At 40.8% G+C, this 16,940-nt stretch overlaps 2 protein-coding genes across 4 annotated transcripts in view; one reads left to right on the top strand and one right to left on the bottom strand.

Moving 5' to 3' along the window:
* The window catches only part of avil.L (advillin L homeolog), a 46,085-nt gene extending 41,273 nt beyond the window's left edge, over positions 1 to 4,812 (top strand). For both annotated transcript variants that reach the window (XM_041582550.1, XM_018247487.2), the window contains exons 17-20: positions 95 to 283; positions 529 to 597; positions 4,348 to 4,470; positions 4,594 to 4,812. In XM_041582550.1, the coding sequence (XP_041438484.1) occupies positions 95 to 283; positions 529 to 597; positions 4,348 to 4,470; positions 4,594 to 4,707 (495 nt within the window). In that variant the 3' untranslated portion in view covers positions 4,708 to 4,812. The remainder of the gene's footprint in view (positions 1 to 94; positions 284 to 528; positions 598 to 4,347; positions 4,471 to 4,593) is intronic.
* Positions 4,813 to 7,012: 2,200 nt separating this feature from the next.
* On the bottom strand, positions 7,013 to 15,875 carry tsfm.L (Ts translation elongation factor, mitochondrial L homeolog). 2 transcript variants are annotated; one of them, NM_001097689.1, is given in 6 exon segments: positions 7,013 to 8,003; positions 11,897 to 11,972; positions 12,470 to 12,592; positions 13,247 to 13,375; positions 15,411 to 15,563; positions 15,760 to 15,875. In NM_001097689.1, coding segments are annotated over 6 exon segments (939 nt in total). In that variant the 5' UTR covers positions 15,793 to 15,875; the 3' UTR covers positions 7,013 to 7,578.
* Positions 15,876 to 16,940: the final 1,065 nt, after the last annotated feature.

Genomic DNA, 16,940 nt, shown 5'->3' with positions numbered 1-16,940 from the left:
CAAAGTATAACGCCCAAGTGTGGTTGCCCTTACTTTTATGTATGACTTTTGGCATGAAATTCACCATCTATTCCATTCACTTATTTGCTGATAGATATTCCTATGGATCGGATCTGAGGCTAATGATACAGAGAAGAAGGAGGCACTCATAATTGCCCAGGAATATCTGAAGACACACCCAAGTGGCAGGGACTCTCAGACACCAATACTTATCATTAAGCAAGGCTTTGAGCCCCCCATATTTACAGGCTGGTTTCTGGCATGGGATCCACAAAAATGGAGTGTAAGTTGTAATCTTCTTGCTCTGAAACATCACGAAACTTTGAAATGCTATTGTCCTGTTAGAGGAATCCAGATCCCAGCACATCCAGCATCTTGAAAAACAATGGTAATTTGACTGTAAGAAACAAAAATTTTGGGGAGTTTTGCTTTAAAGTTCTGTCTAGTCATCAGCCAAATAGCGGAGCTGTAAGAAAAACGTATTTTCATCTCAAGGCCACTTCGTGCTGTATCTGTTCTGTATTGCAGGATGGGAAATCTTATGAGGAGCTTAAGAAAGAGTTCGGTGAAGGTGCAGTCATTCACAGAGTTGTGCAGGTAAAAAAAAAAACAATAACTTTCATAATTAGTTAAAGGGATCCTGTCATCAGAAAACATGTTTTTTTTCAAAATGCATCAGTTAATAGTGCTGCTCCAGCAGAATTCTGCACTGAAATCCATTTCTCAAAAGAGCAAACAGATTTTTTTATATTCAATTTTGAAATCTGGCATGGGGCTAGACATATTGTCAATTTCCCAGCTGCCCCTGGTCATGTGACTTGTACCTGCACTTTAGGAGAGAAATGCTTTCTGGCAGGCTGCTGTTTTTCCTTCTCAATGTAACTGAATGTGTCTCAGTGGGACATGGGTTTTTACTATTGAGTGTTGTTCTTAGATCTACCAGGCAGCTGTTATCTTGTGTTAGGGAGCTGCTATCTGGTTACCTTCCCATTGTTCTTTTGTTTGGCTGCTGGGGGAAAAAGGGAGGGGGTGATATCACTCCAACTTGCAGTACAGCAGTAAAGAGTGATTGAAGTTTATCAGAGCACAAGTCACATGACTTGGTGCAGCTGTGAAATTGACAATATGTCTAGCCCCATGTCAGATTTCAAAATTGAATATAAAAAAATCTGCTTGGTATTTTGAGAAATGGATTTCAGTGCAGAATTCTGCTGGAGCAGCACTATTAACTGATTCATTTTGAAAAATATTTTTTTTCCCATGACAGTATCCCTTTAATTATATATGTATACTGTCCATTTCTATACTCATCAGAAGTGTTCTGTGGTCTTCAATAAATTGCTAACTTAATCCATGTATTAAAATTTGGGCAAATATGAGGTACAGGGGCAGATTTATCAAAAGCTTAGTTTAGATCTTAATAAATAAAAACTCACCCACATTCAATTCATTTCTATGGGATTTTAAGACCTGTATTTATCAAATGGTGAGTTTTGACTTTCACCCATGGATACCGTTTTAAAAAACCCATAGGAATACATAGAATGTGGGTGAATTTTTATTTATTAAGCTCTAAACTCACATTTTGATAATCTGCCCCTTAAATTCTTCAAATTGTTCTTGGCTTATGTCATCTGCATGAGAAATCTGGTGGATTGTCCTGTTGTCCTTTTTATTCATTCTTGGGTATCGCAATTGTTGTGTGAATGTTCTTAAGCTTGAATACATCCAAAAGGAATTTCTCATTGTGTGAGATTCCCTGCAGTACGTGTTTAACTTTATGCTTCCTAGACTTGCCTCCAGGCAAGGAAATACAAAATGAGTACCTGCTTTGAAGCTAGTAAAAGGAACATCAACAAGTGGCTCAAGATGGGGATCACTACCATAGATTTATGAGAATTCTCAAAATCCTGGAGTGAGAGAAAGATTTCCATTGAAACACTGACTGACGTGCTTTGAGCTCCCAAAGTATTTTCGTAAGAAAATGCATGTGAGAAGACACGATAAAATGTAAATAAATATAAACATTTTTTTTATTAAGATGTGATGGAGAGAAGGCAAGAAAACACTTTCAAAAAGGCTTATGCAGTGGCTGGGGCAATCTGTAAACTAGCAGTTGCTATTAGTCTAGTCAACAAACCAAGCAGAGAAGTGTTACTTGAAGATTTACAAGTGATCAAAGTGGCAACAGAATACATTGTTGAGCCATCTATTAATGTGATTAAGTGGTCTGCCAAAAGCATGGGATTAGCTGCGGCAGCCCAAAGATCACTCTGGTTCAAACATAGGGCAGGCGGACAATCCTTTCAAACATAACCAATGCAAACTTCCTTTTCAAGGTGAATTGCTTTTTTTGGTGTTAAGTTAGATGACATTATTTCCAAGGATTTAGATGGCAAGAGTTTTTTTTTTACCCCAAGAGAAAAGGCCTTTGAGATCTTTCAAGGACAAGCAATCTTTCAGTGATGTTAGACAATATAAGCCTGGGAGAAGGAACTATTCTCAGTTTTCCTGGAAATTGTCTTCTTTACTCTATTCTATTCCTTCGCAAAAAACCTTCAGGGGAATTCAGACCAATTTTTGATCTTGACAGACTCAACAAGTACCTGAGGGTGGATTCATTCAGGATAGAGTCAGTAAGAACTATTGCTCGGCAGTGTGATGGTCAAGATAAGATGCTTACTGTTATGTTTTGGTAGCCTCTAACAGATGAAATGCTAAGAGACCAAATAGTGGAAAAAACAAACATCCTCGGCTATCAAAACATAACACTTACTTACACATTCCTATAGTCAAAGAGCATCAGAAATTCCTCAGATTCTGCACTTTAAACCAGCATTTTCAGTACAAAAACCTGCCTTTTGTGCTAGCAACTTCTCCAAAGATTTTCAACAAAGTTCTGGCTCCCTTGACAGCATATATCAGACTCCAGGGAATCCAAATCCTATTCGCTTATTTAAATTACATTCTTGTGAAATCTCAAAGGCTAGAAGCTTTACAAGTACATACCCAATTTGTGATGAAGGTACTGTAGGATCATGGATGGATTCTGAATCTGCAAAAGATTTCTAGGGGTTCTGCTCAACACAAAGAGACAGATTATTGCCCTTCCACAAGACAAGCAGTGATGAGCTATTTATTCGCCAGCCATGGATTCGCCGTAAAATTCCGAGTTTCATGTGCAAATTCTTTTGCAAAACTGCTGCGGAGCAAAAAAAAACAACCCATTGACTTTAATGCATTTGGAGAAAAAAAGTCCCCATAAGAAAATACGCCCATTAACTTTAATGCATTAGGACAAAACAAGTCGCCATAAAAAACGCTAATTGACTTCAATGCATTTGGAGTGAAAAGAATTGACGCGCATGTCAAAATTTGTAGCACATAAAAACACCCATTGACTTCAATGCTTTTCACAAAATTTCTCCGTTTTGTGAATTATTTTGCAGTTTCGTGAATTTTTCAGGACAGATTTGATTATCACTAATGATTAGGTTGAAACATTGGTTCTGACAGAACAACCTAAATAGTGTGAGGGATTGCCAGTCTATAATTGGGAAACGGGTATGTGATGCTTGAGTTGGTCGATTTTTTTGGGGCTATCGCCGAAAAACCCAGGATTTTTCGGATTTTGGACAAAACCCAGCACAGATCGTAATAGTTTCAAATGGTAAACGAGACATCTGCCATTGACTTTTACATGACCTCAGCAGATTTGAGATGGCAGATTTTCAGATTCTGACTTCGGGTAAAATAAATCTATAAAAAGGAGTTTTTTTCCAAGAAAAATTTGTTTTTTTGCTCAAAAAACCTCGATCAGAAAAAAATTGAGGTTTAGTAAATAACCCCCTAAGGGACCATTCTACTAGAGCACTTAGGCATTCCAGGCTCAGGCTACTCCAGAAGAGATCTGCAAAGCAGCTACCTGGACTTTAGTTAATCCTTTTATTACAAATTACAAAATGTATGTGTTTTCAATGGCTCAGGCTAATTTTGCCACAAAGTTTTAGAATCTTTCATTAATCAACTTTTGTTAATCCTGCCCTTAAATATTGATAGCTTTGGTATTTCCTGTTAATGACCACTGCCATGTGAGGATCAGGAAAATAGAAAATGTTTATGCCAAAATACTTACCGAAATGTTATTTTCCTGAAACATAACATGGCAGTGGTCATGATCCCTCTCCTTGTGTGTGTATTTATATTGAGTAACAGGATAACAAAGATGAGGTGGGACGGGGGGGGGCTAGTTTTATAATTAACTTGCTACTTCCTGTCCTCACATGACAACAGGGTATTAAATCCGGTAAGTAATTTGGCATAATTTGTTTTTCTTTTTGTTTGTAGGAAGTTAATGGAGTAGCTCCATCCTCGAGCAAAGCTGCCCCAAGTAATACTTATCCTCTTGAATTCCTGAAAGGGAAGCAGAAACCTGAGCTGCCTGAAGGGGTGGACTTCACAAAAAAAGAGGTGAGTGTTGGGAGGTCTAGATAAAGTATGACATTGGTTTCTGTGTAGGAAAGGTTGGATATATTTGTATGAGTTCATCCAGAATTTTCCACTTATTCCACTAAACCTTATTTGCCTTTATAGAATTACCTCACTGACCAAGACTTTGTGGCTGCTTTTGGAATTACCCGGGAAGAATTCTATGCATTACCATCCTGGAAACAGCTAAACATGAAAAAACAACTTGGATTGTTTTAATTCACATTATAGTACAGCTTGGACATTAACCAATGTATTTTTTTTTGTATTATGGAAGAATCTTAAAGGAGAAGGAAAGGTTGAAACTAAGTAAGCCTTATCAGAAAGATCCACCTAAATATACCAGTAAACCCTCAAAGTAATGCTGCTCTGAGTCCCCTGTCAAAAGAAACACTGCATTTCTTTCCTTCTATTGTGTACACATGGGTTTCTGTATCAGACTTCCTGTTTTCCTTGCCCCGGGCGTGAGCATGCTCAGTTTGTTCCTCTTCGCCTCCCTCCCTTCTCTTCTGTAATCTGAGCCCAGAGCTATAAGTGAGCAGGGAGAGACTCAGGCAGGAAGTGATGTCACACCAAGCTAATACTGCAGCTGCTATCCTTAACAAACAGAGCTTCTAGAGCTTTTTACTCAGGTATGGTAAAACATTCTACAGAATAAATATAGCATTCTATCTTGCACTATTGCAGCTAATCTATTGGCAATAAAATGCCTCCGTAGCTTTCCTTCTCCTTTAATGATCCAATGATTCACAGTGTAAAGGCATGAGAGTATACAGAATATATCTTCAACTCAGGTTACCCATATATAAAACTTTATAAAATAATATTCAGAAAATGATTGTGTGTATTTTTGCCTCTACTACTTAGTCTTAATAGTAAAACATTTCAAAAAATGGTATTTTTCAATTATATGTATAAGAACTTGATCATATTTGGGTCAAAAGAATATACTGCAAAATAAATGTGACATTAGGGGTGACAAATTCATGGCCTTCCAGCAACTAAAACAAATGTATGGCACTGGACGTATAATGACCGTGTATTATACTGGATTTTGTCAGTGCTTTACCATACCTCTGCTTACCCAGTATTGAATTACTAGCATGCTTCAATCTGAGATTTATTTGATGTGTTCAAGATATTTTTGTATGTGTGCCATGGTTATTAAAACACATTCCTACCCAATGCTTTTGATTCTTGCTTGACCAGACAGATTTTGAAATCAATTACCTTTAAATGTATATTTCAGTAAAATAAAAGTTAGTTTATGAAGAACCAGCAGCAGAATATCCACTTATTCACTCTTGAAAAATGGGGAGCTTGCCCACAGAGTGAGTTATCTAGATTGATTTTTTTAAGCATTAGCAAAAGTATTACAATACCAATTTATTTCCTATATGCTTTCTCCCCTGCAATTCACATCAGGGATTAAAGGAGAACTAAACCCCCCTCAATGTTAAGTCCCCACTGCCCCCCCTGCACAGTCTTATCCCAGAATTCTGTTCCCTCTAGAAATAGTGACCACACATGCATAGTGAGCACATCGGAGCTCACGGGCGCCATCTTCAACTGCATGTGCAGTTGTTCAAGAACCAGAAGATTGCTCCAACTGCACATGCGCCATTACGCCGCTCACTTCACGAAGATTACCGAAGAGAAGAAGATGGTGCCCGTGAGCTCCGATACACTCACTCTGCATGTGCGGTCACTATGGGGACCGAATTCTGGGGTAAGAGTGTGCAGAGGGGAGGCAGGGAGGGGGGCCAGTGGGGACTTAACATTGTGGGGGTTTAGTTCTCCTTTAAAGTAGAAGGAAATATCCAATCCAAATGTTCGTAATGTCTTAACCTATACCCCAGGTCAGTGCTCCTGTTAGCAGAAAACGTTCCTCTTCCTCCCTTCCTCTTTCCTCAAAATCCAGAGGCCGACACATGTGCAATAGAATGAAAAGGCCTTTTTTGTTAAAGCTTTTAACGTCACTGCGCATGCCCTTGTGAAGAAAAAATGGAAGAAAGAGGATCATTCTCTTGCAAGTGTCCCAGGCCAGTGCAGATTTTTTTCGGTGTAGGAACACCGGACTGGGGTAATAGGTAAGTCATTACAATGCTTGAAGGGGGTGCCCTAACATTTGGCTCTACCCTTGGATTAGATCATTCATTCACATATAAGTATTTTGATAGGAATTTTTGTTGTGTTCAACAAATTCTGATAAACTGACACGTTTTTCAGCTTTGATAATGTGTCCATTTGTTTCAATCTCTCCAGGAAAGGCTTGATACCTGGGCAATTTATACCCTTTAAAGGAGAACTAAACCCTAAAAATGAATATTACAAAAAATACCATATTTTATATACTGCACTTATTGCACCAGTCAAAGTTACAAAATGAACACATGTAGTATACAGTTAAAGTCAGGAAGGCATTATTTTGTGAAGCTAGTTGGAGACAGCTTTAGCTGCCTAAGGATAGTTATATTTTCTAAAAACAGAAACAAATACGGATATAAACAAGGAGAACAAATACTTCTGTGCGTATCTCTTATTGTTTTATTTTTGAAGGAATTGATCAGGAATAATGTTAGGCAGTACAAATAGTCAATGGAGTGATAAATTAGGACTAAAATTCTTTACAAACAAACATCTGGGTAGCGAAGTCTAAGAAATGTATTTGTCAAGTCTTCCCAAACAGCCCTTTCAAAGAGCGAAACAACATTTTTTTAATTTTTGAAGTCTTTTTCTAATTTTTTACAGGCCTGAGCCTGAATTTTGGTAGTTGAGGCCTAAAGACTAACCCCTATGAATTCTCAAGAGACTGCAATGTAAAAAAAATATATACTTATCATATACTTGTACTGTGGGGGGGGGGAATCCATAAAAAAAAGGAGAACTGCACCAATGTGTGCACTCCAAATAAAAATAAGATGTCAAAATGGTTATAGATATGATCAGATAATTTGTAGTTTTTGTATATTATTAGACTAAGAAGTGTTCAGTAATTGTGAGTGGAAAAGAGAGAAAAATAACAAAGCTGGAAAAACAAAACAAACTATTTATTTTATATCTTAAGGCTCAAAAAGGGATGTTCAAGTGTTAAGTATGGGTAGATTCTGTTGATTCTGCTTCTTCCCCACACTCAAAGCGTATAAAGTCCAGCACATTAATTCCTCGTGGCTGCAAATACTGCCCAACTGTCAGACTGGGCTCCAGAAGAAAGGGTTGAGCTAGCATCTTGGTCTCTGTCTCCCCACCAGATTCATCCTCAAGGGAACCCACCAACAGAGGGTTCATTCCCACAACATGCTGACCCAACCTGCGTCCAATTTCAGATATGTTGCTCTTAAGGTTGCCATCAGAATCTTTGCAAATTACTAGAGCCCCATATTTTCCAAATGTCATATTAGTTAGGGATGGCAGATCTGCCATGAGAATCCCATGCATATAAGAACCTACGAAGATATCAGAAGGTGTCTTCACCCAAGCAGCTCTCTTCATAATCATATTTTCACCCAACTTCCCTGCAGAGCACAAGCATGATTAGAAGAAAATGGAATTAAAAGGATATACTATTTTTATATGATGCATTACAACTGATAAGTTACACAAATACAATCATCAGCAGTTATTGAAAATACAGAATAGAAATTTAGATTTATGTAAAACATGGCATTTTGTTTTCATAGTGCAAGAAGAAAACAAAAACTGACTAACTCCCAGTTTAATAAATGGAAATTGCCGGATATATGGCTCATGGGCTATATCAGCGCTGTCCAACTTCTGTGGTACCGAGGGCCAAAATTTTAATAGCCTATGTGGTGGAGGGCCAATTATGGAAGTCAGTGTTGGCCACTCCCCTTTTTAAACCACACCCATATTACCACAAGAACTTTTAAGATCATTTCCACATTAACGGTGGTAGCACACCAAAAAACCAAATGGTTGGTGCTCACTGCAGAAAAATCCCTCATCACTCATATGTTAAAAACTGAAGTCATGTTAAAACATTTCCTTAAATCCATATGTCTCATCCTCCCCTGTGGATAATACAACAACCCCCAACACATGATTAAACACCTTAGGGGCCCTTAACAACAATTTCCAAATGCTAACAAATCCCAAGAACAAACCCTTAACAGGCTTACATTCCACAGGTAGCGTAGGGTAAGCAGAGAATGGCACACACAAGCAGCACTGGGCAAACAGAGAATGGCACACACAGGCAGCACTGGGCAAGCAGAGAATGGCACACACAGGCAGCACTGGGCAAGCAGAGAATGGCACACACAAGCAGCACTGGGCAAACAGAGAATGGCACACACAGGCAGCACTGGGCAAGCAGAGAATGGCACACACAGGCAGCACTGGGCAAGCAGAGAATGGCACACACAAGCAGCACTGGGCAAACAGAGAATGGCACACACATGCAGCATGGGCAAGCAGAGAATGGCACACACAGAGCACTGGGCAAGCAGAGAATGGCACACACAGGCAGCACTGGGCAAGCAGAGAATGGCACACACAGGCAGCACTGGGCAAGCAGAGAATGGCACACACAGGCAGCACTGGGCAAGCAGAGAATGGCACACACAGGCAGCACTGGGCAAGCAGAGAATGGCACACACAGGCAGCACTGGGCAAGCAGAGAATGGCACACACAAGCAGCACTGGGCAAGCAGAGAATGGCACACACAAGCAGCACTGGGCAAGCAGAGAATGGCACACACAAGCAGCACTGGGCAAGCAGAGAATGACACACACAAGCAGCACTGGGCAAGCAGAGAATGGCACACACAGGCAGCACTGGGCAAGCAGAGAATGGCACACACAAGCAGCACTGGGCAAGCAGAGAATGGCACACACAAGCAGCACTGGGCAAGCAGAGCATGGCACACACAAGCAGCACTGGGCAAACAGAGAATGGCACACACAGGCAGCACTGGGCAAACAGAGAATGGCACACACAGGCAGCACTGGGCAAGCAGAGAATGGCACACACAAGCAGCACTGGGCAAGCAGAGAATGGCACACACAAGCAGCACTGGGCAAGCAGAGAATGGCACACACAAGCAGCACTGGGCAAGCAGAGAATGGCACACACAAGCAGCACTGGGCAAGCACAGAATGACACACACAAGCAGCACTGGGCAAGCAGAGAATGGCACACACATGCAGCACTGGGCAAGCAGAGAATGGCACACACAAGCAGCACTGGGCAAGCAGAGAATGGCACACACAAGCAGCACTGGGCAAGCAGAGAATGGCACACACAGGCAGCACTGGGCAAGCACAGAATGGCACACACAAGCAGCACTGGGCAAGCACAGAATGAGACACACAAGCAGCATTGGGCAAGCAGAGAATGGCACACCCAAACAGCACTGGGCAAGCAGAGAATGGCACACACAGACAGCACTGGGCAAGCAGAGAATGGCACACGCAGACAGCACTGGGCAAGCAGAGAATGGCACACACAAGCAGCACTGGGCAAGCAGAGAATGAGACACACAAGCAGCACTGGGCAAGCAGAGAATGGCACACCCAAACAGCACTGGGCAAGCAGAGAATGGCACACCCAAGCAGCACTGGGCAAGTAGAGAATGGCACACACAAGCAGCACTGGACAAGCAGAGAATGGCACACACAGACAGCACTGGGCAAGCAGAGAATGGGACACCCAAGCAGGACTGGGCAAGCAGAGATTGGCACACCCAAGCAGCACTGAGTAAGCAGAGAATGGCACACACAAGCAGCACTGGGCAAGCAGAGAATGGCACACACAGACAGCACTGGGCAAGCAGAGAATGGCACACACAGGCAGCACTGGGCAAGCAGAGAATGGCACACCCAAGCAGCACTGGGCAAGTAGAGAATGGCACACACAAGCAGCACTGGACAAGCAGAGAATGGCACACACAGACAGCACTGGGCAAGCAGAGAATGGGACACCCAAACAGCACTGGGCAAGCAGAGATTGGCACACCCAAGCAGCACTGAGTAAGCAGAGAATGGCACACACAAGCAGCACTGGGCAAGCAGAGAATGGCACACACAAGCAGCACTGGGCAAGCAGAGAATGGCACACACAAGCAGCACTGGGCAAGTAGAGAATGGCACACACAAGCAGCACTGGGCAAGCAGAGAATGGCACACACAGGGAGGGAAGGCAGAACAGAGCATGAGACAGGGAAAGCTATCATTCTAATGTACAACATACAGTGACACAGTGCTGGTGCCCATTAGCATTTTGAATAAGGTGTGAACAGGTGAACAATGTGGGCAGTTTAAGTCTGGGTCTCAGGTGTGAACGGTACAGGACTTTAGTATGTGAACAATAGAGGTGTCACAAGTGTGAACAATGCAGGGGGATCACAGGTGTGAACAATACAGGGTATTACAGACTGAATTTGATGTTTAAACAATGCAGGGGCCAGTTAATCTCTTTACTGATACCTGATACTGGTACTACAGCATGTGGGGGGCCACGGGCCGCCAGTTGGACAGCCCTGGGCTATATCATTATGCTTAAAGTGGACCTGTCACCCAGACACAAAAATCTGTATAATAAAAGTCCAAATCCAATTTCTATTTTTTATTAAGAATTCATAGCTGTTGTAAAATCATTCAAAAATCTCAGCTGTCAATCAAATACTGTCTGCCCCTCCTCTATGCCTTATGCATAGAGGTGGGCAGACATTTACTTTCACTTTCCATTCAGCACTTCCTAGATGTCACGGCTCTCCCCACATTCCCCCAGTTCTCTTTACCATTTAATTGCCAGTGCATGGGGATGGACAGTAGGTCCCCCATCCTGGTGCACAAACAAGATTCTGAGATGATACAAGGCTTGCCTTAATAACAGTGTCCACAAAATGGCTCCTGCCTGCTTGCTATAATTATAAATTCCCAGACTGAAGGAAACAAGATTCAAACAATTTATAGTGTCATTAAAGTTTGTTTTGATTGACTAATGTGATAAAATAGGATTTAGAATAATTCTTTTGGGTGACGGGTCCCCTTTAAATTATTATTTCCCTTTAAAAAATGGCATCATATTTTGCAGTGCTTTACAGAGGTTATATGGTATATCTAAGCTCACAGGACCCTATCATATTCACACACTATGGTCAGTTTTATCAGGAGTCAATTAACCTAATTAGTGTGTTTGAATGAAAAAAAATAATAGTAAAACGTGTTTTTTTTAATTAAAAAATAGGCAAAATACATTTTTAACACAAGTCCTATATATTGAGTAATTTTTTAGCAAAGGTGTATAATGTCCATTTAATTATAATGAAGGATCTATCAAATGCCGAGGTTGCCATGACTTCATGCCAGTCATTCAAGAAGGAAAGGAGGTGCACTATAAAACAGATAAAGCAGTTGCACAATGTAAACTCAGGAGAAACTTTACCTATTGCTAAAGCAAGTTGATCTTTTAATGACTCATCGGCTTTCAACTGTAAGAGTTCGTCACCACATAGAAATCCCTAAGATAAAACCAACAGAAGGATATGAATAAACATTTACAGTAATGTAGCAGAGTGTAAAAAAATTAAAATATTGAGGAAACACTGCATGGATATGTTTGTGTTCCAACAGAGTGAATTTCATTGTATACAAGCTTCACTTTCCCTTCTTTAATTATATGCCAAATATGAAAAGACTGAACATATGACCATATTTATGATGGAGGTTACTGAATGCTTTGAAAAATGATAATTCGCTGTTAGAGAACTGTGAGTACATGAATCCACTGCTGTCACTGGCTTAAAGGGGTCTTTCACCTTTCAGTTAATTTTATTATGATGTAGAGAGTGATATTCTGAGACAATTTTTTGTTATATCTGGCTTTTGAGTTATTTAGCTTTTTATTTAGCAGCTCTCCGGTTTGCTAAATAAGTCATGACATGCCTGCAGAAACCCTGTTTTCTAGAATTCCCAAGGCATTAAGTTGGTAGCATGAGGTAGTGATTTAAATGCTAACCTTGACATAAGAAGACGTGTTCTCCGGATGACTTTGGCAATGCCTCAGAGTGCTCACAGCCACCTGCTGAACCAGCTGCTGAAACTTTGAATTTCTGGCAACAAAATCTGTTTCACAGTTCACCTGAAAGAATATTTGTTATGAAGCCATGTTTTTTTTCCCCAAAAGCCAGTGTCTCTTCAATGCAACACAATTAAAACATAAACAATATAGCCATTTAAATAAATACTATAAACATTAACCTGCTCTCCGACTGTCAGGACTCCAGTTTCTGCAATGTTTTGAATATTCTGTCATTAACAAACACATGAACAAACATGCAAGCCATTGTGGGAACTGGAGTCTTGGCTGTAGGAGAACTTGCTTATGCACATTCAAGAGTCAGGAGAAGCAGTACAAAGAAGGGCAGGCAGGCACTGCTTTCATCACAATTACATTTACAAATAACTTCAAAACCATCTGAAAGATTAAATTATAGGGAAATTATCAATAAAAAAAATTAACTTAACTGTAATTGATGTTTATTAAAGGTGTGCCACAACTAGTCTGTATTATTATGGTTATATATTTAACAATTTGTTTGAGTTCCATACTCACATACTAGAAGGCACGTGGATAAACCTGCTCTTTATCTGCTCACCCTGTGCTTTATAAAAGCAAAGGAGATAAAACAGGCAAAGGAAGTTAACTTGCAAAAAATATATAAAAATAGTGGGAATCTCTCAGCATTATTCAAATCAGTATCTTAGGCTTTTGCTGAACATAGAGGATACTCACTTCCACCATCACAGAGGTGCTGCCATCTTGCAGCAGCCCCACAAGACCCTCTTTTGTTTTCCTTCCTTGAAGTTTGGAAGCCTTGTCCCATCCTTCTTTCTGAGCCTGCTGATGCAACCAAGTCTCTGCCTGTCAAAACAAAAGTAATGCATAAATGAATGCTTAAGTAAGAAGCACAATCGGTGTGTGCACATATTAGATGCATCAGTCTTTATGTTAATACGCCTTCCATAAAAGCATTACAACTAGCAGAAATAAGTTATGCTTGACTTGCTAGCTAACAGCACAGGCATAGTTATTTGCAAATTACCAAACTAGATATTACCCAACTAGCTTGTCCATCATGCAAACAGCATGGAGACAGACCCATAATGCTTTTGAATTTTATGTTAACTGACAGTTTTAGTTCTTTTTTCAGACTAACAAATATAGTAAACAAAAAAAATTGGATTCTAAAAACATCGAATCAGTTCTGATGAAATGGCCAATTTCTTTAAACCATTTCTGACTGAAAATGACTCGAAATGTTCTAGAAAAATCAAGAATCGTTAACTGCGGTGAATTTCAAACTGCTGGGAATGCATCAGGGTTCCCCAGTTCAAATTACAATAAAGTTGCTAAATTGTATCTGTGTATTTATTGTGTACGTGTGTTTAATTAAAACACATTAGAGATGCAGTGGATCGGTAATCATGGATTCAGCTGAATATAATAATTATTTGAATTTGGAAAAAAAATTAAAAAAATTTAAATTCATAATCCATTAAGAACATTTCACTTGCAGTTGTCCAGAGCTATAAAGTCACATGATTTAAAGAGGACCTGTCACCCTACAAAATAATTCCAAATTCTTTTCTGTCATGTTAGTTGAGCAAAATAAACTTTACTCTCATATTTATTATTCACATTTATTTGTTTCCTTCAGTCTTGGAATTACACAACCACAGCAAGCAGGCAGGAGCCATTTTGTGGACACTGTTATTAAGACAAATTTTGTATCACCCCAAAATCTTGTGTATGCACCAGAACGGGGGACCTAATGCCCATGCATAGTGCCCTACACAATTATAGAGCCTGAAGAAGGAAGTGGGAATGTAATGAGTGCAGTGACATGTAGAAAGTGCTGTATGGAAAGTGAAAGTAATTGAATAATGACCTGCCTCTATGCCTCAGGCATAGAGGCGGGCAAATATTTGATTGGAAGCTCAGATATTTAAATACCTTTATAATAGGTATGGATGCTCTAATGAAAAAAAATATTTGTGTTCCATGTTTAATTTGCAAAGGACTTTCATTATAAAACTTTATATGCGTAGATGACAGGTCCACTTTAAGGGTTCTGATTTGGTTCAGCTGAATACTCAACAATTTACAAATCCAAATACTGCAAAAAGAAATGCTGAGATTTAAATGCCAAGCCAAATCATAGGTTCTATACATCCCTATTAAATATGGGTACCTCTGTGACCAGGACCGCCATCAGAAATAGCAGGGCCCCATACGACAAAATTTCCTGGGCCCCCTGGGCTACGCCTACTGCAAGCCCCACCTACAGGTCCGCCCTCCCCACCACACATTTATAAACAAAAAAAATATTGGTGGCTATGGTTCCCACAGGTTAATAAAAATATATTGGTGGTCAGGGCCCCCCATAAAAAAACATTTGTTGTGGCCAGGGCCCCCCCATTACAAATACTGGTGGCTAGGATCCCACATGAGGAAAAAAAATTGGTGGCTCTCAGAAAGATGGGGGGGGCCGGCTAATCAAGTAAGTGTGGCGTGGCCAGGCCCCCCTTACCCTCGGGCCCCCTACAACTCTCCCCCCTGATGGCGGCCCTGTCTGTGACATTGGGAAGTACCTGAACAATTCCACAGTCAGATCAGTTGTATTGGGCAACTCTCGCTGGTATCCCTAGCAAATTCATTTTCAACTATGCTGAAAGCAACCAGTAAATATTTTATCTTTTTCTCAATAGGGTTTCTAACAGTTACAGGGTTACTCAAAAGAGTGTGAGCTGACTCATAGCGACTGCCATGCATTGGAACTATTTTGACTGCACTGACATTTACACACTATGCACCCATTAGCACTGAAAAATGGATAGAAAGAGCGCAGGCTGCTACTTGGTACTTTCCCAGAGCTCTTCACATGCCGACCTCTTACTTGCTTAAAATCATTGGCGCATTGCTCCAGAGCCTTCTTGCAGTTCATAAAGGAGTAGCCTGTCTTCTTCCTGAGCTTCACCAGGAGATCCTTGTCTGCTGCCAGGAGCCTCACCCCTGTGTGGAACAGTCCGACCGGCTGCCATGACACCAGCTAGGAAGAAACATCAGTATTTCTCATTTACGACACTACCAGTCACCCCTACTATGATTTTTGGTATCAGCCACCACCAGTAACTTTCAAGTACAAGTTTGCTAAAGTGCCCATTTATCCACACCAGTCTATGGTAAAGAAAGCCTTACTGCCTGACTGATCAGCCCCCGGAGTGCCCGCATGTCCCATTCCTCACCTTGGCACGCAGGTTATTGCAAAGCGCAGCCATGTTCCCTGAATGACAGGACGCAATATGATGACGTACATTTGCCACTTTGTATCTGGCTCTGTAACAAATAAAGTTGTATCTGAGACCTAGGCGCTAGAACGAAGGGGGTTCGAGGAACGTGGCTGATATTGTGGGTGGGGGGAAAGTGACGTCACGCATGATGGGCGGGACCTGTCAAACTGTAGCCACACGTGACAGACAGGAGAGAGAGAGAGCTGTATGTTGAGAGGGAGATGTGACTAACTAGTTGTGTGGCAGACACATACAAAGAATACTTTGCTACATGTGGAAAATGGTGTAGCTGCGGCATTGGGGATATATTCTGTGTTGCTGTGGGATTTCTGTAGTGTACTTTGGTGAGTGGTTATATGTATAGGATTCCTGGGGCACATAAAGGGGCAGATTTACTAAAGGGTGAAGTGGCCGATGCTAGTGAAAATTCACCAGAGATCCAATCCGCAAGGACATCGGCAATTTATTAACAGGCGTAGAGGACAATTCAGTTTTGCGCCCTAACGACAGGCACATTTTCACTCAGATGAACGATCGTTACTTGGCAAACTCATGTGTAATAATAAGTGGCCACTTCAAGCATTTGCACCAACATCTCTAGTAATCACGTCTATATGACCTATATGTACCCGCTCTATTCAAATCAACCTAAGCGTAAGAGTACTAACAAAGTTTTGCTAGGCAGAAATGAACGCTAGGGAAAGTTCGCAATCAAATGCTTGTGCTGACGAAACTTCGGCAGCGGTTGGCTACAGAGACGTAACTTTGCAATTTAGTGAATTAGCATAGTGGTAATGAATTTACGCCTGGCGAAGTGGCGCTAAGTGTGGCGAAGCTTTCGCTGACGAAAATTCCCCCTTTGCCCCACAGAATGTTACTGAACAAATTAAAGGGCATGCAAAAAAATAAAATCCAATTTTTACTTTAATGAAAAAGAAACCTATCTCCAATATACTTTAATTAAAAAATGTGTACCGTTTTTATAAGAAACCTGACTGTATGCAGTGAAATTCTCCCTTCATTTACTGCTGTGGATAGGAATTGTCAGATGGTCCCTAACTGCTGAGCAGGGAAACAATCATACTTATGAACAGCAGGGGGAGCCCCCGCCTTTCTTCCCAGCCACGCTGAACTCA

The sequence above is a fragment of the Xenopus laevis genome, chromosome 2L (genome assembly GCF_017654675.1).
Source record: "Xenopus laevis strain J_2021 chromosome 2L, Xenopus_laevis_v10.1, whole genome shotgun sequence".
NCBI classification, from domain to species: domain Eukaryota; kingdom Metazoa; phylum Chordata; class Amphibia; order Anura; family Pipidae; genus Xenopus; species Xenopus laevis.
This window is presented reverse-complemented; position numbering and strand designations above follow the sequence as displayed.

Coding starts and splice junctions, on each gene's coding strand:
- tsfm.L (XM_018244651.2), bottom strand. CDS start 15,745: ATGCGGGCACTCCGGGGGCTGATCAGTCAGGCA. Junction 15,564..15,712: donor GGGGGCTGATCAGTCAGGCA/GTAAGGCTTTCT, acceptor GTTTCTTCCTAG/CTGGTGTCATGGCAGCCGGT. Junction 13,376..15,410: donor GCGCCAATGATTTTAAGCAA/GTAAGAGGTCGG, acceptor TTGTTTTGACAG/GCAGAGACTTGGTTGCATCA.